General features: G+C 37.8%; 1 protein-coding gene across 10 annotated transcripts in view; it reads left to right on the top strand.

Annotated features, from left to right (window-relative positions):
* LOC309710813 (pleckstrin homology domain-containing family A member 7-like) overlaps positions 1-26260 on the top strand; it is a 151559-nt gene that overhangs the window by 69729 nt on the left and 55570 nt on the right. For all 10 annotated transcript variants that reach the window (XM_082540596.1, XM_082540601.1, XM_082540605.1 and 7 more), the window contains one exon: positions 8536-8613. In XM_082540596.1, the coding sequence (XP_082396722.1) occupies positions 8597-8613 (17 nt within the window). In that variant the 5' untranslated portion in view covers positions 8536-8596. The remainder of the gene's footprint in view (positions 1-8535; positions 8614-26260) is intronic.

The raw sequence follows: 26260 nt of genomic DNA, 5'->3' as shown, positions 1-26260 counted from the left end.
AAATGATATGTAAAAAATTGCTGCTGTTCATGAGACATAATAGTCAACAGTCAATGCCAACAGCTTTGCTTTTTCAAACATCAATCAAGTCAAATGGAGGCGTGGCTTATTGATGATACTGACAAATTTGATTACAGTTTCGTCAACAAAAAGAAATGCTGAAGCGCGTTAGGGTTTGAACTTTAGCACAGCTCTTGAGACTCTTGAAGCTTTTTTCACATGGTTGCATCTTGCATAAGCAATAGTTATGTTTTACAGACTGGTTTTGAATTAATAATGTGTCTTTTGACTGGTAATTGTGGCCAGATTCAAAATAGTCACACACCTAAGAGCTGAGAACTGAGAGCATGACTCCCCCAGCTCAGGGGAGATGCTCGCAGATAAGAATTCTCTACGCACCATCCCCATTACCAGTATCACTGGAATCAATAACCAGCTGTGTCTACACACACATGCTTGCACACACTTCACTGTCCTCAGAAGAATATACTGACGTAAACAACAAATAATTATTGTGCCCATTAAATGTGCACGTACAGAGAACTCAAATAACAAAAGAGAAATATTAGAGGCACCACAGAAATCGGATAGTTTAATGATAATAAAATATCACTCCAGGTAATGTTGCTTTGGTCTGTCACCACTTAAAACCTTGTATTGTTCAATTAGTAATCATTTATCAATATTCAGTAACTAATATAATTTTTCAGCCAGTCTTGGCCTAATGTCCAAATAAGAGGAGTAAATGTCAAGAAAAAAATGATTTGACTACAAAGACATCGACACAGTTTCACAGTTTAGCTCAGAGAGTATCACTTAGATACGTTTGGCAGGAAGACACAGAGGAATGAGTCAATATAAACTTTGATTTAACTTAAAGCTGTGAGAAAATATAATTTGTGATTATTACACCTGATTTGTGGAATGTTTTTCCTCTAACTATAAAATCTATAAAAGCTCAAATAGCTGTTTGTGTCTGTTACATTTATAAAGAATCCTTCTTACTTCAGCAGTAGTAATGTGAGTTTTTTATGATACATTCTCCATAAACTACTAAAATAATAATTTGTCGTATGTTTTTATAATTAACTGCTTAATTTCAGGACTACTTGTTATCCGTGCTGGAGAAAGAGCAGCGGAAAAGTGGTTGGAAATCCTGTGACACCCAAGTCATATGATATAGCAGGTGCGAAGTGTGCAGTCTCTCACTGAGGGGCATCATGTTTGGCATGTGTAATGGTGTGTTTGCATGAGAACTGTATTGTGCAAGTGCTGTAATGGACAGTCGAGTGTTTATGTAACCCTGGAGGTTTACCACCCGTCCTTCATAAATGCCATGTGGTCAGCGACTGGGGCAGAAAAGTCAAACACAGAGGCACTGAGTGTGTCAGCTGACAGCAGCTCAATGGGCAAGAATGTCTCATAAAAAAAAAAGGTTGTTTAATTCCCTAAAGCCTCACTTGGCTTGAACTGAGAAGCAAAATGTGCTTGAGCTGCAGTGGAGCTGCTCTGATAAATGAAAATCAATAAAGGCATAAATAGATAAATAAATCACAAAATTAAGGAAAAGAAAAGTGGTCTTTGAATTTGTGCCTTTTCTCTGATGACAAAGAAAAGAGCCATTTTCTCTGAACAGCTTCTTTGGGTTTCTGTGTTTGGTCAAAAATTACATTGCACAGACCCATTAGTGGGGTTTTTTTTATGTTGCTTTAGATGTGTCAGCCTCATGTCACAAAACCCCAAATTAATGTCTGACAGTGATGACTGTAGTGTAGGGAGATATTTCAGCAGTTATTGGACACTTTGTCTCAATTATGACTGGAATACGATGAGCTGCTTTTTAAAGGCATAACTCTAGCTCTGTTTTGTCAACAGAAATTATGGTCTGACTTTAAAATGTGCATCTCAGAAGGTACAAAAGAGTAATGAAGTTAATGGTTTGACTGAGACATATAATCCCTCCAATGCTCAAAAGTTTCCCCAAACAAAAACTGTCTCAAAATATACAGTATTTCTATTTTTTTTTGTACATCTAAGTCTAATGGTGAGAGAAAGACCTTGTATTTATAGAGTATATGTCATCCTGTTGCAGATAGTCTGAGGAAGTCATTTAACACTATCATAGTTAAATGTATCAAATCTGACATCTTGCAGGTGAATGGCACACCTTATATGGAAAGTTACAGGGACACTGTGAGCATTAATCGAGCTATTTTCATCTGTGGGTGTTGAGCTTTTTTAAGAGGTAGCTCTTTAATGATATGGTTGTTACATAAGACACTCATGGCTGGAGAGCTGCTATAGCAGGAGAAGGTGAGATTGTGCGCCCTTAGTTTGTTAATGTAGATAAAAGTTTATGGGACAACAGAAAATGTCTGTGTGCTTTTATCAGTTGAATATTATTAGTAAAGTATGCTTTTATTGGATGCCCAGTTTTAAAGGAAAATAATGGGAGACCTAACAAAAATGAAGAACTCGGTGAAAATCTTAGTAGTGACTCGAGATGGCACGATACCACTTTTTTTATGTCCGATACCGATATCATAAATTTGGATATCTGCCGATACCAATATGAATCCGATATAGTGTTTTTTAATCAATAAAACTGTTTTTTTAATATCTTGCTGCATTTTGTATAAGTTCATATTCAAGTTTAAATAAACAACAACACTAAAGCTATTCTGTTATACCTGTATGTAAAAAATACACTGCACCCAAAATATTTCATAGTTCAGCAACACTGATCAATCTAATAAACTTAAACCTGCACCATCCTTCCTATTCTGGTATTTTAAAGAGTACTTAGCAGAAATATTAAGCAACCTAACTAATAGGGTTGCAAACTCCCAGCAAAAAAAAAAAAAGGGAACCACCCCCCACCCTCCACCTCATGATGCTTAATTGACGTAATCAACTTTAATTTGATGCAGTGTGGGGAAAAAAATGCACAGAAATAAATTATTTTTCAAGAATAATTAAATAGATTCAACATCTTTCTTCAACAGAATTGCAGACTGCACAGATGGTATCTTCCCAAAGGAAAAAGTAGTATAGCTTACTAGGGTATATTAGACTTAACAGTTACTATACTATATACATAGATAATCTTGTTTTTGAAAAATTGTATGTGACTGTATTTAGACAAAAGAGCAGAGTGAGGGGGTTGTTATCACTTAATGCCAGTGCTGGCTGTTTAGCTTTGTTAGCAGTATGCATCCATATTAGGTATGATGGATAGATGGTGTTAAACTGAGCTATGCATAACTTTTAAACAGCGAATTATATAAATAGTAACCCTAGCTCCCCCTGTTGAGAATAAGGAAACTGGTTCTAGAGACCCAAAATGTTATTCCTATCTGTTTTGTATTACTTCTGCCAGAAATAAAGTTCTGGCAGTAATAAAGAGATCTTGCTTATATAAGGAACTGAAGTTTGAAGCACCTCCCTGCTAGCTTTATTTTTTGAGTTCTGGAGGCTATTGCTTAGCATTGGTGAGTCACAGATGCTAGCTAACAGAGATGGGCAGTAACGCGTTACTGTAATCTGATTACTTTTTTCAAGTAACGAGTAAAGTAAGGGATTGCTATTGCAAAAACAGTAATTAGATTACCGCTACTTTCTCGTAGGAACGCTGCGTTACTGCGTTACTAAAACCGTGATTTTTTTTAAATTAATTAATTAATTAATTAATTAATTTTTTTCTGCGAGAATGTCTCATGACAGTGACATAGGCGAGTGCGACGTTCGTGACAACAGCTGTGTGCAGATCAACAATGGATCATATATCGAGTACGGGAGAGAGTATGAGCGTGCAGCGTTTAAAGCGTGGAAGTACTGACCTTACTTTGAGTTTGATTCCATAAAAAGTGACAAAAACATTAGCGTCCATTGTGCGTGGGAAGAAAACTTCTTTTTACAGCAAAAAAAACCCTAAACAAGCACCGAGTGCGCAACGACGTAATGGGAAATTCACAGAGAAACTCGCGGATTCTTCAACTGACCGCTGCGGCACACCTGCACCAGGGCAAACCTCCGCCTGCTTTACAGGTGAAAATAGAGCAACAGGACCACTAGTCTTTGATTTTATTTATTATCTGCTGTATTTTACTTGCATCTATTTGAAAGACTGAGTGTAAACACAAAAAATATTTTATTTTATGTGCTGGAATGTGCAGAAAATAGGTTTAAATGTTAAACTAATTTCTTCAAGTCAGACAATGGTGCATATAATTTAATTTTTGCTTGATGCATAAAGTTAAAAGATTAAAACTGATAAAACAAGTTAAAAAAAAAAGAGACTTTTTCATTTGATTACATTTTGTATGATGGATTATGCAGAAAAAGTAGAATTGGGCTGAAAGATCTATCGCTTTATTACCTATTCAGGTTGTAAATCGTGTTTTTAAAAAGTAACTAAGTAATTAATTACTTTTGAAAATAAGTAATCAGTAAAGTAACAGGAGTACTTTTTTGGGGTAGTAATCAGTAATTAGTTACTGATTACTTTTTTCAAGTAACTTGACCAACACTGCTAGCTAATGATGGCTAATGTAGTAAATAAAACTGTAAAGTTAGCTGTCACTTAGGATTAGGATTTAACAAAATTGACCATTTACTACTAGATACTTATCTATAGCAAACAACTATAACACTAAGTATGAAGCATTATTTTTAATCTGTGAGGGTCACTAAACATTAAAAAAATAGACTTATAGGCCTCAGTTCGCATTAATTTCTCACGGATTTCCTGTTGACCATTGCTCCCACCGACACCCATACGAGAAGCTTCTCCTGAAGGGAAAACTGAAGCAGCTGCACGGACAAAAGAAACTACACCTCTTAGGGGCTGCCTCAGAAATCTCATCTGTAGCTCCCATTAGATCTCCAATAGATCTAATCATCTTTTCTGAAGTGAGTGCTACGTGTTTTTAGTGACAGAAGCAACAGAATACTACAAATACCTTTCACCTGCAGATATCACCCAGGCATAAAAATTAGCTTTGTACTTGTCAATAAATCTGCTGCACTTGGTGTCCTGTAAGCTTCGATTGTTGATGCTCAAAAGGCATATTTCTGAATTGTAGCCTTTATGTTTAAAAACTCAGGTCTCTGCCAGGTCTCTCTTGGAAATTAGATTTTTAATCTCAATGACATTTTTTTTACCTGGAAAAATAAAGAACTAATAATAAACGGCTGTGTTAAGATTTCAAATTTTTAACGTCAAATTGGTGTCTGTAAGGCAACCACAACTCTATGATATTATCTATTTTGCATTTCATGTCATTTTTTGTGATATTTTGTTATTTAGGTCTACTAAAGCTCCCCATGACAGACATTGCAATGAGTGAAAGAGGAAAGGAAATACACAAAATACACTTAGCAGCAAAAGAACCCAGAGATGTCAGGTGCATTGCGAAAATGTCTTTCATTTTCAGTGTGAAAGGACATTATTAAAAGCTTGCTATATAAAGCTGTTAGCACTGGATTCAACATTTTTCGTTTACAGCTCAGGTCCTCATTGCCTACGTTTTTCTGAAGTGACACTATCACACCTATTATATCTTGTACTATTTTGAACCTCGCTGCTGAATGAAATCACCGCCGCTGATAAACAGCCTCCAGGACACTTACACGCTGTTCTTCTTCATATTCTGTGAATAGTCCGATATGGCTTTATCAGTTTCCCCTGGAGAAGTGCTCCGAATCAGCTCGACCAAATCAGCTCCGAAGTAAACAAGCCTTTGTTTGTATGTGTGCAATCAATATATAATCAAATTTACTTATCCATCCACTGAAAGGATTTGAGGTGACTGTGACCTCAGCATTCAAAAATACCTCTTGACCATTTAATGGTGAGCTAAAACGAGAGTGTTAATAGATTTAGCACGCTGCATTTAATTTCATAAGATTGCTTTGAATTCTGCATGTACCTATTAGGTTTTGCACTTTTGTGTTAATGACATATAGTCCTACACCTCTCATCACTGCAAATAAAATCATTTTGTAAATCATGCATTTATAGTTTGCCAAATGTAAATTGCTGAAATACACTGCTTTTACATAATGCTTTAAACCATTAATGATGTTAATGGTATATTTATCCCGTTAGCCCCGTTAAGCTTGCAGCCATTATACTACAGATTTTTGTGAAATCCCTTTACACGATTTGTCACAGCTCATGCATTTTCATACCTTTTCAGAAATTACCACCATGACCAAATCATGTTGACAGTTTTGTTTCATTATGATTTCTGAAAACAAAAAAAAAACGGATCTACTTCCTGCAGCCTGCAAAACATTGTCACTTGTGTCCCTCGGTAAACTCGGATGACACTCTGTTGTCGAATTTGTTGCCTAGAGAGAGTTTCAGGCATAACTTACACACTCACAGGCCTGTCAGAACAGTCTGTTTCTCTATTCTCACCACAGCTGATTGATTAGCATTCCTTGCTGATCAGACAATTATTAATTCAGAGCTTCTCCCTGCAACACAGTAGACAAAAAAAGGGATCCTAGTTATAGTAAAACTATGGTCATAGTTCCCTGTCTCTGTTATCTAGAGCACTGTCCCATCTTTTTGTCCCGTTGATGCATTTGTGTGGCACGATGACTAACCCCATCTTTGGATTAGGAGTAAAAGGTCTTTATGTTTTTAGCACATTAGTATGGATTTACTCTGTAGGTATTTTTTGTGGCCATGTGCATGTGTAAATGTTAGCAGGTCCTCTGTAGGCCACTGTAGAATGTAATTAATTGTGTTGAGGTGCTGTTCTCATTGCACTACATGCTATTGTTTTACACACACAAGGCCAAATTCCACGGCACTATAGCAGACACAAAACTTAATCTTGCCAGTTATGACTAGGTAGTGTGTTTAATTCATTTGATTAGTGAAAGTATTTTTCAAACAGTACCTGTGCGTGGTGAAAAATGACTGCATAAGACACAGAGGAATGAGTCAAGCATAAGCTGTTACCTTACTTTTGGGAAACTTGGATCATTCTGCTAGTCTGAGTTAGAGTTTGAATAACTTTTCCTATTTTTTTTAATGTCTTTTCAATTTTTCATTTCTGCAGAAAAACAACAACAACGACATCATGGCCACATTTTTAAGCAGTGTGAGTGAGAGCTGGCTTTAAAAAAACTAAATCAAAAAAAAAAAACAACACCTTGGATGTGTTTCTTTTTTTAGCAATAGTAGATGCAGTGGTGGAAGTAATTCACATGACATAAAGGGAAACTGTAACAGCAGTCAATAGCCAAGGTGAGCTGAAGAGAAGCTGCTGCATTCAGATGTGAGAACTTTCTTTGTGTTAGTCTTGTAAGTGTTGTTCTGTGAGTCGATAATGACATTGTAGGTCCCTGTTACGGAGGATGCTGCTGCCGTGTCATCTACTCCCGTAGGATTTGATCTTCCGCTATATCAAGCAGGATTCTTTACAGCATGAGTTACTGGAGCTGCTGTGGAATGGAAAACTGTGCCATGACCCACTGATTGTATTTGGAGAAGACTTTTGTACTTTACCCTGTCAGCTCCTTCATTGTTGTTTGATTTTGAAAATTGGACTTTTGATTACAACACTGCAACTTTTAACTTCTCTCACTGAGCTGTTCCTTTTTTTCTTGTTTTATTTTTAATAAATGTCATTTTATTAGCAGCATGGTGGTTAGCACTTTTGCCTCACAGCAAGAAGGTCCTGAGTTCAACTCCACCATCTGTGTAGGGTTTGCATGTTCTCCCTAGGTACTCCGACTTCCTCCCACAGTCTAAAGACATGCAGTTAGTGGAGTTATGTTAATTGGTAAATCGAAATTGCCCATAGGTGTAAATGTGAGTGTGGTTGTCTATCTCTCTGTGTTAGCCCTGTGACAGACTGGTGACCTGTACAGGGTGTACCCCGACTTTCGCCCTATGGTAGCTGGAATAGGCTCAAGCCCCTGTTCCTGTGATTTATTTTCTGTCAGCTTACAAATTGATTAGTCATTGTGGGTCTGAATATATGTAGAGTAAGGCTTTCTGTCAGTGTTTTCTCAATGCAAAAAAACATTCTGAAAAAGTGCCATCACACACATGTACGCACACAAACTCGCACAGGCTTTGATCGTCATGCCATCCTGTGTTGTTTACATAGTCGAATGCTTTTACCCTCTAGCTGAGGGTTAGAAAGACTGAGTCTATAACTGATGGAGGCCCATGCCTGCCTGTACTGTTTGACATTTGTGCTGAGCCCAACACTTTACTCCACACAGGCTGTACAGGATGGTTGGGTGGGGTGAGTGGGTGTGGATGGGTCCTGCATTCACCCGTCACATTCTACACTGAGCTGGGAAAGTCAGAGACGAACGCCTGTCAGGGTGGAGATGTTGGACAGAGCTGTTAAGTGTACTCCTCCGAGGAATTTTCGGCTTGTGTGGAAATTGTAAACAAAGTAGGGTGAAAATCCAGGATAATGCACTAACACTGTTTGTATTGCAGCCAAAGTTGCTAATTTTGTCTCCTCTCTCGTTTTCTCTCTTGTCCTTCTGTCACTTCAGTCACAACCAGAGGACCACCACATTTCGACATCCTGTGACTGGACAGATTTCCCCAGAGAACATGGATTTTATCCTGCAGTGAGTAACTAATGCGTGTGTGCGCGCGCGCGCGCACACACACACACACACACACACACACACACACACACACACACACACACACACACACACACACGTAAAATAAATAAGTAATAATGGTTTAACTTATACTTCACGCTACATTTACTTGACCATTTACTTAGGTCCATAAACATTTGGACAGAGACTTTTTTTCTTCTTCTAATTTTGGTTGTGTACATCACCATAATGAATTGTAAATGAAACAACTCGGATGCCGTCGAAGTGCAGACTTTTAGTTTTAATTCAGTGAGCTGAACAAAAAGATTGCCTAAAAATGTGAGGAACTAAAGCATTTTTTTACACAATCCCTTCATTTCAGGCGCTCAAAGGTAATTGGACAAATTAAGTATCTGAAAATAAACTGTTAATTTCTAATACTTGGTTGTAAACCCTTTGCTGGCAATGACAGCCTGAAGTCTTGCCCTCAACAGCTTTCAGTTGCTGTCTGTTTGTGGGCGTTTCTGTCCAAAGTTAAGGCTTCGACAAGTGAAATTCATGCTCAATTGGGTTAAAATCAGGTGACTGACTTGGCCATTCAAGAGTATTCCACTTCTTTGCTTTAGTAAACTCCCGGGTTCCTTTGGCTATATGTTTTGGGTCATTGCCCAGCTGTATTATGAAACGCCACGCAATCAGTTTGACTGCATTTAGCTGAATTTGAGCAGACAGTATGTCTCCGTACACCTCAGAATTCTTTCAGCTGCTTTCGTCCACTTGTTGTGGAGGGGTTTCTCTTCATCATGGAAATAATTCTGTGATCATCCACCACTGTGGTCTTCGGTGGACGTGGACGAGTTCATCAGTGCTTTCTTTCTTTCTTTCTCTGGATGTACCAAACTGTAACTTTAGTTTCTTCCTGACAGTGACTTTGGAAGCATCTTGGAAACCTGAATTGTATAAAAGTTGAGTTGGATATGCTTTCTTCTGAAGTGGGTAGATGACAAGCTCTTAGAAATCTACTGCTATGAACTTCTTTTATACAAAGGAATGAAAGTGTTAGTGGACTTGCCAAGGACAAGCAATTTTACTGAAGTGTTCCCACTATCTGTACAATAGCAAGAATGAGTAAAATATTTCTCTCTTCCTGTGTGAAATATTCTTTTAGCTCCAACTGTTTTCCTTGCTGAAAGTTAGATGAGCCTTTGAATATTAACTCAACCAGCACAAAAACTGTAGGCAGGGAGAGATGGATAACCCCGGTGAACCCAAAGATTAAAAAAAAAATTGACTTGACAGATGCTGATCTGGAGCGAGTTGTATTGACCTTATTGATCTCTTTACTAAAAGTCAATAAGCATATTTCTTAAAATACTAAATATAAATTTGTATACAAACTCAACGGTGTTTCTATTTGAAGTTTCCTGGATTCTACAGTTCAACCCACGTGCGTGATATAAAAGGGAAAATACAGTTTGTATTTTTTATTCAGAATATCTTTCACAGTTCTGATACCACAGGTAGCAATTTTACATGTTTTTATATTGAAGTTTCAAATTTAATACACAGATATCACAGTATACATGATCAATTATCTGCTTTTAGGAAATTAATGTATGTCACTGGTGAACTGTCAGGGGCTGTTGATTACCATCAGTTCTCTAGATATCTAAACAGTGCTATTTGTAACCATGTTTCATAACATCATGAGCATTTCCCACAAATGGCAGAGAAAAAGGTCAGCAAGTACAAGTAATATAGTCCCCAGCATTCCCGCAACCATCAAAACGTAAGAGAAGACACTTATTTTGTAAAATCGATGATAAAACTGATTTAAAATGATATACTGCATAGATAAAGCTAGACTATTATGCACAAAATAGAAATAAGATTTGGTGGAACTTGGAATTTGAAATGCCAAATATGTGCAAATATGTGTGCAATGAGGAGGGAGAGCCCAGTTTGATAGTCTTGTTCGCTGGGCTTTTTTTATCCTCTCGAGCCTGTTGCACTGCTCTGGCTGCCCTGTTGAACGTTATGCTTTTGGGTCAGTGCTGAGCGAGATGGATCATGTCATGTACAAACCTGAGATGAGCACAGCTACGATAGCAGTACCCTGATTTTAATTTCAGGTTAAATATCCAAATATTAGATTATTACATCCCTGAATGCTTTCAGACTTTAAAAGCTCTGATTTGTGTGGGTCTCCCTGAAATAAAGAAGTTGCAGTGCCTACTCAAAACTGTTAAGGAGACATTTTGCATTGCACTCTAATGGCTTTTGTTTGGGGGAAGGACTCCCTGCCAATGAATGAACCTGACACCAGACTTTCACCACAGAGCAGGGAAACTCTATGGTCTCTGTTACAAGAGACTAGATTTTCTTTTCCACAGCACAATTTGTACTGTATAGCTCAACAGGATAAGTGAACTTAGGACCACATGGTGGATTTATCTGTAAATAATCTGTAAATAAATATCGCTGGAATTTAATTATATTCTGCAGCCTATAGATAGTTTGTATTTATTTTTTTAAAGATTTAATTATTTTTGCAGTAAAATAAACATTTTCAAGCCCCAAAACATTAATAACAATATAACGCCACATCATTGATCCATCATACGAATCAAGGTGTTATTTGTGCATTTTAGGTGCTCTATAAGTGAAACGCCATAAACCTCCGTCGAGGGTATGGACACAGACAGTAACAGTATGTAAGGATGTGTCCCAAAAGTGTGTTTAAGAGCGTGAAAATGGTTTATAGGAGTGTGGGGTGGGTTTTTATAGCTTAAAATATATAAACACAGTTTTTCAAATTTTTGCTATGTAACTTTGCACTGTCCACTTTCTGCTGTAATAAAACAAATTTCCCACGTGTGGGACTAATAAAAGTTATCGTATCTTATCTTAACATAATAAAATAAACATATGGTTTCTACTTAGCGGATTTTCACCTCTCGGGAATATGTCTGAAGGTTTTCGGTCATCCAAGTCATCGTAGTCTAACGAGCTTGGAAAGAAAAGCATCTGGACTTCTTTAAGTTGCCTGAAAACGTTTCACCTCTCATCCGAGAAGCTTCTTCAGTTCTAGTTCTGAACTGAAGAAGCTTCTCGGATGAGAGGTGAAAGTCCAGATGCTTTTCTTTCCAAGCTCCTTAGACCACCTCTAAGGAACATATAACCCCCGTGATAATCAAGGAAATACAGTGTATGTGTTTTTGTTTTTTTTTCCTTCCCTCTGTGAAAAATAATTCCATATCTTGATTGTGGCACTTTTCTATAAACCAGTTTGGTTTGGGTGGGATATAAATCAAAATGTAGCCACAATGTCTGACAGTTTCCTGTGTTTTCGGTTATTTATTTTATCATTGTTTTATTGAATGGTGTGGCCGGTTCTGTGTCTTCCTATCTTTCCTCTGTCCACCTGCGCACACCCTCAGGAGATAAAGTTAAAGTTGAACATCAGCTTACAGAGCACATCGGGTGAAATTGAAAAAAAGCCCCATCAATACTAATAGATTTTATGTCGGTTGAACTTTGATTTTCATAGGACTAGGAGGATAGGTGGGGTCAGAACAAGAGGGAATGACTCATGTCCAAAGGTCTTCATACCAATCTCAGCAGACATTGTCAGACTATTGGCTTTATTACTTGGTCACACCACCCATCCATTTGTTTATTTACTTACTTAACCTTTTAAAACTAACCCCTTTCTGAAAAGTCAACCCGTTTCTGATGGGTTTTATATGAAGCCCCTAAAGAGGCAGCCACACAGGAAGTGACTAGCACTGAAATGGCAAATAGAGAATGCAGAAAGTTACTGACATTTAACAATTTCAAGTGATGATGGGAGAAAATAATCACTGTGAAGTGTGTGTGTGTGTGTGAGTTTAACTTTTCTCAGCTTCTAGGCAAGTAGTTAAAGAAACTACCAATGAGAGTGAAGGATATTGTTGATTTACATATGACGGGGTGGTAACCACATTATTAGCAACATTCTAATAATCAGTCCTTTTTAATCCATCGTGTAAGTCAGGGATTTTAAAGTTAGCTTTGTTGTGACCATTGAGTAACTTAAATGAAACAAATTCCAGAAAGTTAAAGGATTGAGTACATTTATATAGTTTATCCTACATATATTCATTCCCTCGGCGTACGGAATCTAATTAATATAACAGTGTTAAAAATATTGATGCGTTTTCTGATAGTGAGTGTAATGGAGACCAGGGGTTCCATTACCTTGTTGGCACTGTTAGTGATTAATTGATGGATTGGGAATTTAAAATAGTATAATAAAGAAAAACACATTAGTTCTTATGAATTCTTTATTAGGTTTATTTGACATATGATTAAAATGACAGCTTGTAAAGGTGAAGAGACAGGGGGACTGGCCATCCTACCTGTGTCAGAGAAGAGCCAAAGTTAGAGCTGCTTGTGAAATGAGAACTTATAAAGGTACTCACCTGTCCTGGTTGCTTCTTGCAGGATGTGGAGCAAAAGAGTGAAAGCGGCTCAATCACCTGCTTAAGAGCTCCTGGAGCAGACCAGTGTGCCAGGTTAAGGAGTATGGTTAAAGAGGGTTTTAATTTAGATAGAAATGAGTGAAGCTTATGTTATTGGTTTTTTTTATAGTACGTGTTGGAAATATGTATATGTTTGTGATGTGCTTTAATGTTATTGTATGTTTGTTTGTGTGGAGGGCTATGTTTTCATGTTGATTAGTTAACCCCCATACTTGGGCTATTCCAGATGCTCACCTGAAAAGGTAGAGTATAAAAGGAAGCCATTGTGTTTAGTTGGAGTGAGTGTTTTTGTGCTGTTAACATGTGCCTTCTTTAATAAAGTGCCAATCCATGGATGTATTCTACTCCAGTCTCGCGTCATATTATTGGACAGAACCTATGACCGCCGGCCAAAACTGACAGCGAGTAACATCTCAGTCAAAACTTTAAAATTCACATACACTGTATCCTCACAGCGGTGTCATTTACTGCGGTGCAGTTTTGCTTCCTGGTATTTAAGCGATATCTGTAATCCTTTAATTAGTATCTCTGGGTATGTGGTGAATGCATTTGTGTGGCTCACCTATCTTGCTGTAGTGTTTTGTATATGTAATTTGCTCTCGGGCACTATGGATATTAATGCAGCTTAGACTGAATATGCATGTTTTTGCTGATTAGTATGTGTGGGCATGTACACACATCATGACAACTTATGAGTTATGGGTATTGTTGTTGGTGAACATCAAAGCTGAAATCTGGTTCGTCAACAAAATCTCTGTAATTATGAAGTGCCTTTAAATACCAGATGGCATATCCAAGACAAAATGGCTCTTAAGAATAAAGCTGGAAGAGAATTTTGTGTGATTTTAAGTTAAAAACTCACAGCACAAGAGGGGGGATCATGAACCTCAGGCTTTCTTTGGGTGGGGGGTGTAAGGGACCTGAGATCAGTGCTTTGTATACTTTGAGCTTTTTTATCAAAAGCTGAATTCTTTACACAGTCTGGAACTTCAGCTGACAGACAGTAATATTTCTAACGCGACTAAATTAAACCCCGCTACAAATCTCTTCACAAAACATCCATCATCATTTAGACAAGTGCAGTCAGTGTTTTTCAAATTTCATACACTGGTTAACAGATTACCACCACTATTTGGCATTTTTTTTTGCGAATTCTTTTTGCATAGGCGGATTTTTTTTTTTTTTTTTGTAACATTAATATGTCAATAATACTAAAATAGTGTTCATTCTAAAACCAAGATGTTAAGTTGAATTAGTTAAACATCGTCTCATGAAATACTTTATCTTTTTCTGCACACAAAAACTCTATTAAGGTACCTTCGCTACTGTTTGATTGGATTAATAGAAAAATCTACCTCATGTGCTTGGTTATTGGTTGCATTTTCGTTGAATCTTTTATTAGGTTTAATTCTTCCTAAATGCATCAGAGCCAAATCCAGTCACTGATTTGGTGAAGAACAATTAATAGAGATTTTGTGGCAGCTAATCTAATGAAAGAACACATTAAAATGTAATCAAGTTTCAGGGCACAAGCACAATTTCTATCAGCCTGTTTTCTTTCCATTTTTTCCCTTTCTGCCATCATCTCATTGGTTTCAATTTCCTGTTTCCTCTATTTCTGTGTCCCACCCAATCAATGTTTCTGTTATTTCACTTTCCGTTGTTGCCCATACATCCTGTCGTAGCTTTTTGCTGAGAACTCTAGCTTCCCACCCGTTGGAGAGTCTGATTTACCTGGCTGCTAGAGAAGCAATATTAGTATGAGCAGTACTTCCTTTTTGCACTGAAAGTGAAGTGAAGATTGCTTTTTGTTTTGCGTGGGCAAGAAGTGCTTTTCTGCCCGCCTGACTTGTCTGGCATGGACCACACTGCAAAGCACACTATAGCTCCATTCACCGGTCCTTCCACTTGCCACTGTGGCTCCCTTCGCCATGTGATTTTCTTTCTCTTTGCACCACTTGCCCCATCTGTCTTGCTCACTTGTCTTTTCCTGTCCCTCCCATGCTACCCAACCCATTCCTATGCATCATCTCTCTCTCCTCTTCTCTTTCCTCCATACGTCCCAAATGATGAAGGACCTGGTTCCATATTTCCTCACCATGTTCTGGTGGATCTGTCTTATTAGCAGCTGTGTAGGCGTGAAGCAGGTCTGCACAAACCACTATGATAATGTGTCAGTCCAACCCACACACATTTTACCAATATGTGTGTGTATATGTGTCACTATGAAAACAGTAATTTTTCTATAAGGTTTTAAAGAGGGAGGCAGTAGAAATTAAATCGGTTTAGCTGCTAAACAGGAAATGCTTCATAGTTCGGTGTAATGAGTGTATTAAAACAACGAAGGAGGTCATTTGCTGTGCTTATTTAGGGCACAGCTGAGCAGCATCGATTGCCATCTTCATAATGGCTGTAAAGAAGAACCTTGAGGGTAATGTATTGAAGCATTCAAAGACCAATTAAACCTTAGTTGACTGAAGTCTTGTGCTTGTTTGTCTGCAGCAGTGCTCTGTGAAGTCAATTGTTTGTGTTGATAGTGTTGCAAAGGAGTATCCGATCCAATAGTACTTTTTAGTCAATTAGAATCTGTAGCATTAGTGTCTTTTGGCACCCCTAATTAGCTTCGTACTTGACAGTTAGGGCTTTTTAAAGGTTCATTTTTGAACACACTTCATACGTATATTGATATAATTAAGATAATTACTGATGTATTGAGTTTAATATTAAGACATCTGTAGTTTTTTATGATCCAAACCACAGCTTTGCACTGAAAGACATTTTTGAATGCAAAAAACAAAAAAACAAAAAACATACATAAATGAAAAGTATCCAAGATATCAGTAGTGACTGAATACTGGCCAATCTGCTATTAAGCATGTTCAGTATCACAAACACGGTCATTTCTTAACTCTCATATGAAATTATAATTTGAGCCATTTCCCTTTGTGCCTTTCAGAATATTTGCAGTGCTGTTGTAGGACATATTTGCAAAACCACACACACACACACACACACACACTAATATTTTTATTTTTTACCATTAATAAGTTAGGCACTCAGATGGAGCAGAGGTAACCTTTAGGTTACAGCCACCATGTCGCTGCCTCAAGCTAGCACACTGCCTGTGGAATACACTGGAGCTCATATTACTGTGTATATCTGTCATCATCAGCTGCAGCTCCACCCGCACCAGCCAGGCTTCTTTTTTTGGTTTGATGTCAACATGATCTGTGATGGCGGCATCAGCTCAGAGACCATCAAAGCAGAGTCAAAGCTCAACCTGAGAGTGATATTAGCAGCAGGGTGTGGTGCGTGCGTGTGTGTGTGTACAGAGGCTGGCGTCAGCGGGCCTGCTCACTAGGGGTTATCGTGGATTAAAGGGCTAAAGTGTCAGGACTTTACAGGTTCTAGGAGTACCTTATCAGCTCTTATTTTGGCAGCAGGAGAGACAAAATAACTTCCCATGGCTGCTGCTGTCGAGGTCTCAGTATCTGAAGTGTGTCTAAGTCTATTTGCACCACATCTATCTGTCTGTCTTCTTGTCACTGGGTGTAAGGTCTTGGAATGCACTGAAATTTCTATCTCGGAAGCTAGTAGAACATTCAAGCTGTTTGCAGATAGACTGAAGAACTGTCAGTTTCAGTTTTCCTAACTTTGTTTTGTATTATTCTGGGATGCATGGTTAATCCCAAGACTTGCACAGCTTGTTGCATGGAATAAAATAAATCTCCTAACTCCTGTTTGTCATGCACAAGCATCAGTTGTAAGACCAGTTTTGGTCCCAAAAAATATTTTCTCACGAATTTTTATATTTCTTAATATATGCACGGTAGTGTTGTTGTTTTCTTCTGCGTAAATGTTATGAAATTTTGAACGCTCTTGATTTGTTAAAATGTGGGGAACCAAACATTTAAATGTAATTATCAAGCAGATTCTGAAAAAACAAGCTTGTTTTTACTAAAATAGAGCATGTACGCCAGATGAAAAAATGTCCCTCTACAAATGGAGATAAAAAAGAACTCCTGCTGTCTCTTGGCATGTCTTTCTCATTGTCACACTTGCTTTTCTAAAACCTTTCTCCATGCCATGTAATTTCCCTCTGTCCCTCTCAGTGAATGTTTCCTGTTCTCGCTCTACTTAGACACATATTTTTGTGTCTTTGACTCATCCTCTGTGTATTGATCTTGGATTTGGTGATTAAAGTGAAGCTATGCCAGTAATGTGATGAGTGCTCACATGGTGCTTCGCTGAGGGCACAGCAACGTTTTGGTTGAGTGTTGCCATAGCAGCTTTGTGGAGCTGAAGCGGAAGGGAGCAGGGAGGCGGGCGGGCGGGGGCATTGTAGATGAAATGTGTTGTTGGGCAAATCTCAGACCTGTATCAGTATTCAAAACATAATTGGTACATTTAAGCTTGATTAATTAAGCTGATTGCTTTTGTGAAAACCTTATAGACGATTCAAGGTTTCCTAAAATGACACAATAAATTGACGTTCTTTCAGAAAAAAGATGCTCTTTTAATTCGTTTTTGAAATTGTGATGAGAATATTAATTTCATCTTTGAGCATAGTGAATGCTTTGTGTGACCACTTGGTGCTTCTAAGGCTCAAAATGTTCAAAACCTACTGGTTTAGAGATGCAGAGTTTCAAAATAGCCTTCATATTATCTGACATGCTGTCAGTTCCTCTGATTATTATATATCATAAGAATGAGCCCTGTTATTTTATGGATTTTTTGTAACAGTGCCTCTTCCTATACCTTGCTTTCGTCACCTTATTAGACATCTTCACACAAACCACAAATCGTCTTGCTGACTACAGTTAAGATCCAGCACATTTTTTTTCTTTTGGTTCCCAAGTGCCACTTTAGCTCACTTTCAACCATGTTAGCACCAGGAAGCTTCTCCCCGACAGATGACTGAGGCCAGCTGAAGCTATGGTGCAAGACAGCTTTCACGATACTGTGTTCAGAAGGTTTTTTTTCCCCCTTTTCTCTACATGGTAGGTTGCACTGGTGTTTAATTGCAGTTTGCTCCACACAGGAAAACGGTTCATTTCTTCCATCCCAGATTTTGTTTTTCTCTTTGCTGTCAGTCAGGGGCTTTGGATTTGTCATGCTCTCATAATTTCCAGAGTTTGGCAACTGTGGAAATGCACTTAGGTTCTCTTTAGCAGAACTTTTTAAGGACTTTTTAGGGTACATAATTATTAGTTGCCTGACAACACAGTGTTAGGGAGCCACTTATCGAGCTCAAGATAGTATCCTTCTATTCACAGTTATGATGTTTAACTAAATGAAGCATTTTGTGACTCCACCTCCCATATTTTATCCCTATTTTAGGGTGAAAAATATATATTACCTAGTGTGAAGTGTTAGCTTTTCCATGAGTAAGTACAGCAAACTTTGAACCTCAAATAGATTTTCCATTTCAAGCCAGTATTTAATAATATGAGAAAAAAAGGAGTGTCTAGTGTAAGGCAATTTAGTGCCATGAACATCAAAAAAGAACATCACATCGGACAATTTGTTAAGACTGAAGTGCCAAGGAAACAAAATTCAAAGTAAAAAATGAATGTGCAGTGGAGACACGGGCTGTCCTTTCCAGCATCGTCAGAAGAAAGCTTTTTGTCCTTACTGTTTATCCAGATGTGTTTTTTTTTTTTTTTTTTATTTTATAGGGATAGTTTGGTCTAACAATGTGGACATACAAAAAACAAACCAGAGAAAGACAGTGACTGAGTTTAATTGGGTAATTGATTGGGTATTTCTGACTGCCTTGGTCTTCAGGATGCAAACTGAAGCATGAATGTATGATTGTGTTTAAATGTCAGCCGTCTCTGTGTGGGATGCCATTGCTTTTCATTTTCCCCATATTTCATTTCCTGTTCTTTGCATCTTATGTGTGAATGTGGGAGTTTGCAGTATCTTGCAGTAAAAATGACTTTTTTCCTGTTTTCTCATGAGTGGTACAATTAAATTATAAAAAGTCATATGGTCAAATGTCAGTCTTCATGACAATTACCTTTCCTGTGTGATTAAATCTCCATTGTGACCTCTCTATCGGGCTCTCAACAAGTGGAGGGAAGGCGCTTCTCTCGGCAGACAAATGTTCTCCAACACATATTTTAGTTTCAATGTCAACTCATGGCCTGTATTGCACAGTGAGATTAGTATGTGCTATTTCTAAGGTTGTGATTCATGTGCTGTCATGCTTTGACCATACAGTTTGCTCTTTAATACTAACTTTTAATAGGTACATCTGTTCAACTGCTCGTTAATGCGGATATCTATTTGGGCAATTACATGGCAGCAGCTCACTTCATTTTGGTATGTTGACAATGTAATGGCAACCTGCTGATGTTCAACCTAGCTTCAGAAGTGGGGGAACGAAGGTGCCCCTGATGCCAGAGGTGAGAGAACAATGGCCAGGCTGCTTCAATCTGCTAAGAAGACAACCAAGCTATGCAGAAGACGACAACCTGTCAGCTAAGAACATGAAACTGATGCTAAAGTTTCCATGGACGCACCAAAATTGGACAATTAAAGATTGGAGAATTGTTGTGTATCTGAGTCTCGATTTCTGTTGCGGCATTCACATGGTAAGGTGAGAAACTGGTGTAAACTACATGAAAGCATGGATCCATCCTACCTTTTATCAACTGTTCAGGCTGCTCCTTGTGATGTGATTGTTTCGGGGATATTTCCTTGGCACACTTTGGGGCCAGTTGTGTACCAGCTGAGTATTGGTGAACCATCACAGCCTACTTCAAAATTGTTGGTGACCATGTCCATCCCTTTAAGACCACATTATCTTCTGATGGCTGCTTCCATTATTATAATGGGCCATGTCACAAAGCTCAAATCATCTTAAACTGGTTGAGGAATAAGTTTATTATACTGGCCTGCACAGTCACCAGATCTTAAGCCACATGTGGAATGTGGTGAAACTGGCAACAGGGTGATGCTATCATGTTAATATAGATCTCTGGGGATGCATTTCCAGCATCATGTTGACTCTATGCCATAAGGAATTAAGGGAGTTCTGAAGGCAACATGGGATCCCACCATCTACTAGCAAAGTTCAGAAAGTAACCAGTGAGTCTGCCTTTTCTTCTTTTTCTTCTGTAGAATAATTTGTTCACATCAGAGAGAAATCGTCCTTTCTCTGTTGAAGTCTCCTTTAAGTCGTCGTTAGTGATAGCTAGTCCCTTATTTCCATGTTTGTTTTTTATTATTTTAATTACGAGCTGTGATTATGAGGTTTATCCTTTGTTTCTAAACCTTCAGCTTTTGAAGTCACTTCAAAGAATCGTCTTGTGTAGATGAGTTGATTTCTCTGAAGGTATCACCCCATTAGGTTGCATCCCTTCACCACATCATTTTGGTTGTCAAACTTATTTGTCAGAAATTCTCTTGAGATTTAGTCTTCCGTTACAATCAATTTGTAGAATTACAGGACATGGGATTTGTCAAATTTGAAACCGAATGTGCTGTTTCCTTTGTCTCCAGTATGGTTCCAGTTTGAGAATATGGTATGCAAGCAAAAGAGAACCCATTTGCACTTTTTATTATGACCCCTTCAAACCCCTTGTGATGAGCAAACTAACTTCAAGTGTGAAATCACTGCCGTGCCTTTTACATTTTAAAAAGGCAACAAGTAATTTGAGATCAGGTAACAGGAATATGAAGCAAAAGCAATGCTGTATATTTGATTTGCAGTTTTTCTTCCTGCACTCATCAGTCATGAATCAGAGCTCGAATACTTCAGTGATGCTTTCTTCACAAATCACATTTTCTCCATGTTGTGCAGTCTAAACAACTTGATCCTCTAGTTGTACTCTTGACCTGATGCACTTACCTTCTAAAACTGATGCTTGGTCTTGGGTCATTGCCCGAGATTCGGCACTTATCGCTAGAGATGATCCTCAACATTAAAGTTAAGTAAATTTGATGCCGAGGTTGACTGTTATTCTCTGCAGCAGTTGGAGGTCCATGGAGACAGGTCATAGTCATCATCTTACATCTTTGCAGACACACTAAGCAGATTTTGATGTATCAGACAGAGGTGGGACCAAGTCATTGTTTTGCAAGTCTCAAGTAAGTCTCAAGTCTTTATCCTCAAGTCTCAAGTCAAGTCTCAAGTAATGTCAGGCAAGTCAGAGTCGAGTCTCAAGTCACTGGTGTAAAAGTCCGAGTCAAGTCACAAGTCTGAAACTTTGAATTTCAAGTCCTTTCGAGTCTTTAAAAAAAAAAAAAAAAAAAAAGCATGTTGCAGTTATGCTAAATGTAAATATTAGACCATGTAATTTTTTAATCTGTGTTTTTCTCAACACATGACAAAATAGTGAACTTAGAAAATATACACAAATTGTGAAATTGCACCTCTTTAAAATGCAGCTCAATTAAACCTAGCTCCAAGAATAATTTTCACCGACAGTTCTGAGATAAGCTGCATGTTATTCTTGGATGCGGTTGTAGGACCAGCTTTAAAATCGCATGACAAAAATATCATACACATTAAAAAAAACTGCATCACCAACGTAGCCTGGAAAACATTTGCTAGTTAGATGAAGTCAGCTATCTCATCTTAGCATATTTATAATCATACGCTTCTTGGAGTGAGTGCATACACTCATGAAGTTTAGTAACTTCCGGTCACTGCAACAAGCCCAGATACAGTTTACCGACGGATGGGTACAGGACCTTGAAATGCACCGTGTAGAAAGTAAAGACCATCGTACGTATCATAAGTTTACCAGTCTCACAAATCGTCGTCATAAATACACATTTGTTAACCGTTTATTAATAGGACCTTTGAGCTCAACGGTAATTAATTAGTAGTGGAAATAATTTCTGGTAGCATTACAGAAATGTAGCAGTGACAATAATACTGTATGCTGTAATCGTACTGGACAATTAGTGATACAAAAAACCTGTTTTACCCTGTGAATAAAAGTATATGTTTTTGTCAATGTGCCATAATAACAGAAGCGAAACGCAATATTGTGTCAGGACAATTCACTATTTATGCACAATAAACAAAGGAGCATAGCGCGACAATTTCTGTTCAGCGCCAGACTTGCTTGTAACCTATATCACCAATTATGTTATGAAAATGACGCATTAACTACAACAGCAGACTGACCTTTGTGGAAATGCTTGGAGCAGACTAACCTGTGAGCTGGAGTGCTCTGGGACGTTATATTTGCTCTTTGAATGGCTGCAATCCAGACCATCCGTCGCGTCTTTGTTACTTCGGAAACATGGCTCGAACAATTTCTCTTCAACGACGTAATCCGATAACAACCAATCTCTTTACCCGTCGGCTTCCCGTGGCTGTCATGCGACCGGCTATTGCAGTTAATAATACAACGGCTTCTTGACATTTTTGTGTTTCTTTTTATCGCTGTGTGACTGATTTTAATTGAAAGCCTGCGTGCGCTAGTACCGCTTGCCACGAGTTCCCAGAATCCTTTGCGGTTCTACCCGTGAATGACGTCACATTTTCAATCTCTATATAATATGCATGTTAAATTTTATATTTGGGGTGAAATATCAAGTCTTTTCAAGTAAACCGGTTCAAGTCCAATTCAAGTCCCAAGTCATTGGTGTAAAAGTCCAAGTCAAGTCACAAGTCTTAGAACATTTTTTCAAGTCAAGTCTAAAGTCATAAAATTAATGACTCGAGTCTGACTCGAGTCCAAGTCATGTGACTCGAGTCCACACCTCTGGTATCAGAAGACTGTTTTAGCACTAGTCTGTGAAAGCAGGTAACAGTAGTAAGCTAAGGCACTTATTGTTTCTCATAGCCACCTCTAATAGCCACATTACAGTAAAATTGTAATGATTATAGTATGCAACTTTCATTACAGAGAAATATATAGTGTTGAAGTGCTTTAGCTTAACTTCATAAAAATGCAGTAAAAATAGTCGCCTAAAACTAAGATTTGGGTATTTGATTTACCACGTTATCACGATACCAAACCTTCTGATCCTCCAGTAAATAAAATTATGAATGAATCTAAGTGATTGTTGATATGCTAATAACATCATTGTTGTGATGTGATTTTATGTCCTTGATAATCATGCAGTGAACATATACTTTTGTGACAACTGAAGACTTATTTCAATAATCAAGTGGGGATGTTTAGTAATCTAACATAACCTTGAAGTCTTTACCCTGTGGTACAAGTGTTGTGCCAGAAAGAACACAAAGAAACATGTATTATTCTACATGAACAGAAATGTCCAGTGACAGATATTAATCTCGTGTCATAGAATAAAGTCACATTTAATAAGTCAGATACCAAAGGAAAATATTCATTTTCTTTCAATTCAGTTTCATTCATATAGTGCCAAATCACACCAACAGGTGCCTCAAGGCGCTTCATATTGTAAGGTAGAGACTCAACAATAATAAAGAGAGAACTCAAACAATCAAGCCACCACGTATGAGCAAGGATTTGGCAATAGTGGGAAAGAAAAACTCCCTTTTAACAGGAAGAAACCTGCAGGGGAACCAGGCTCAGGGAGGAGCAGCCATATGATGCGACAGGCTGGGGTGATGGAAGGAAAACAGGACAAAAGACACACTGTGGAAGAGTAACTGAGATTAATATCTAATAATTAAACACAGAGTGATGTGTAAGCACATAGTAAGTGAAAAGGGTGAGTGAACACAAAACACTCATGGGAAGCAGCCTAAAAATATAAAATCATTACCAAAAATTAATAGTTCATGGTAAAACTGTTCCATGAACTACATTGATACTATACAATATCAGTATTGTACTGCACAGCACACTACGGCAGTGTGCCTTTTCATCTTGTTTACTCAAACTTTTTCCTCTTCTCTCTTTTTTTCTTAATCATTTCAGCTAGATTATTTTGGTTGCCTGAACCAATCAGTTAAACAGAAATGATCATACAATAGAATACAGTAAAATAGAATAGAATGTATTGCACTGCACCTCTACGAGCTGTGTTACATGTATAATAGGACGGAAAAGCCAGAGAGATTGTACTTCTGAGTTTCAGGTGCTCATTTCTGATCTTTGTGGGGGTTTTTTTCTATCTTCAGAGTAGTTAGCTATCGTGTTACTGTCTGTTGAGATGCCATGCTCCACGTTACTTCCTTCTTGAACCGTTGCGTTTGACAGATAATTAATAAGTCATAATAACAGCTTGAATAAAAGCTACATGGTATTCAGTAGGCTGGAAAACCTATATCTTTCTTTATGACATCATTGTGGAAGCTGGTAATAATAATCTTAAATTACATGGTAGTCAATGTAAAAGATCTTTGTGTTTTTTTTTTCTATCTTCAGAGTAGTACAGGTCACAGATGCTAAAATCTGTTCTTTATGACACAGAAAGGAAGTAAATTTGTGCTCTAATTAGTCTGGTCTTTTATTTCATCTTACCATCTGGCTTTGCGTGTTTTCCAATCCTCTGCTGAGCTTCCTTCTGTTTCAGAAAAACAGAATTAAATCTGACAAAATTTGACAATATCACTCTGAAGTATTATGTGTGATTTCAAAATACACACAGACACACACACACGTTGTGAGCCTGCAAGTATAAATAAACAAGAAAACTCTTGTTTAGATGCAAATATGATGGTTTAATTTTACTGCACAAAAACGAGTTCGTGCTTTTATCACGGGAGCTTTTCAATTCTGCCCTGTATTAGCTTTTAATTAAAGAACAGTGACTTCCCCAGATGTTTGATAACTTCAGTTGCTTACAATTACTCCACTGAATACTTTTTGTTTCTCACTTGAATTCAGATGAAAATGCAACTCATTTTTATTTTAGGGTTCCTGACCTTTAAAAAGTTTCCATGAAATTCTCTTGACAGGGGAATAAAAACAGATTCTGCGAACCCACTGACACAACATTCAAAGCCATTATGCATATGTGGGAAAGAAATTTAGTGATGTTCAGAAACTGTTGGCTGTGTTGGTGCGTTACAGCTCAGCCTGTAACGTGGAGAGCAGAGCTGGGAGCAAGATCAGTGTTTTTATTGGGGGGAAAAAAAGAAAAGTGAAATACAGAGAAGATGAGCACAACAGATAAAATATACTTTAGATAAACAACAAAAATAACGTAGTATCAAAACCAATATTTGTTTCATTCTGGAAATATTTTCAAATCAGACATAATCAAAGCATTTTTCCTTTAATAAGTCTTTTACCAAGAGGGACGCATCCAAGACACGAAAATGTGCTCAGAGGAATAAAACTATGGATTTATTTGAGAAAGATGGAGTCGGAAAGAAATGTAACACTTAGTAATTTTCTTGGATGAAAGAATGTATTATATTACCATTGTTCTCTCTTTTGAAACTAATCAGACAGATACAGACACTTACTGTGCCTGGTGTTATTCCACTGAATATAAAAAATACAGCACAGAAAGTCTCATCTGTCTCGCCACAAAAAGACAGCAGCAATAGCGATTGTGCCATCATGCAAATAGATATTCGGTGAAGACCACATGCAGGGAGGCTCATTTTGTTTCCTCAGTTGTTTGTGTGTACTTTGGTTTTAAAAGTATACACACACAAATGTTGGTAGCCGACAAGGTTACATGTGGAATATGTAAAATCGTAGACAAACAGCTGCGACCGAGGACAGCAGAAGGTCTGTAGGCAGGAAAAAGTGTCTGTAGCCGATCATTTAGAGGATAAATCTTTAAGAGGACTGCAGTGACTCTTGAGTGACTGTAAAAGTGATTTTAGGATGTGTATTGAGCGCCATTTGGCTTCCCCAAAAATGTGAGGGAAGAGAGGGAATCTTTCTACAGGCAGGCACATAATTAGCACTGTGGGACAATCACTGGTCTTCATAAATCACTTTAAAATCAGGAACATCTAAATATCAGAAGCAGTCACAACTCCAATTTGCTGGACATTTAGCCTGATAACATATTTGAGGCTCATATAAACAAATGTGGACGATAGGCACTCACAACATTTGTAATTCATCAGTGCCTCAGGCTTCTAACAGGAACACAGTGAAGGTGATATGTCTAAAACTGCCAAAACGTTCTTAGATTCAGTCATTTTAATGCGTCCAAGGTTGCTTTAAAAATAGTTCAAGTACAAGTGTAAAGTACAAGTGAAATGAGATGGCCAAAAAACA

Source organism: Aulonocara stuartgranti (assembly GCF_965226115.1).
Source record: "Aulonocara stuartgranti genome assembly, chromosome: 7".
In the NCBI taxonomy this organism is placed as follows: domain Eukaryota; kingdom Metazoa; phylum Chordata; class Actinopteri; order Cichliformes; family Cichlidae; genus Aulonocara; species Aulonocara stuartgranti.
The sequence above is the reverse complement of the archived record's forward strand: the minus strand, read 5'-3'. Positions and strand labels throughout refer to the sequence as shown.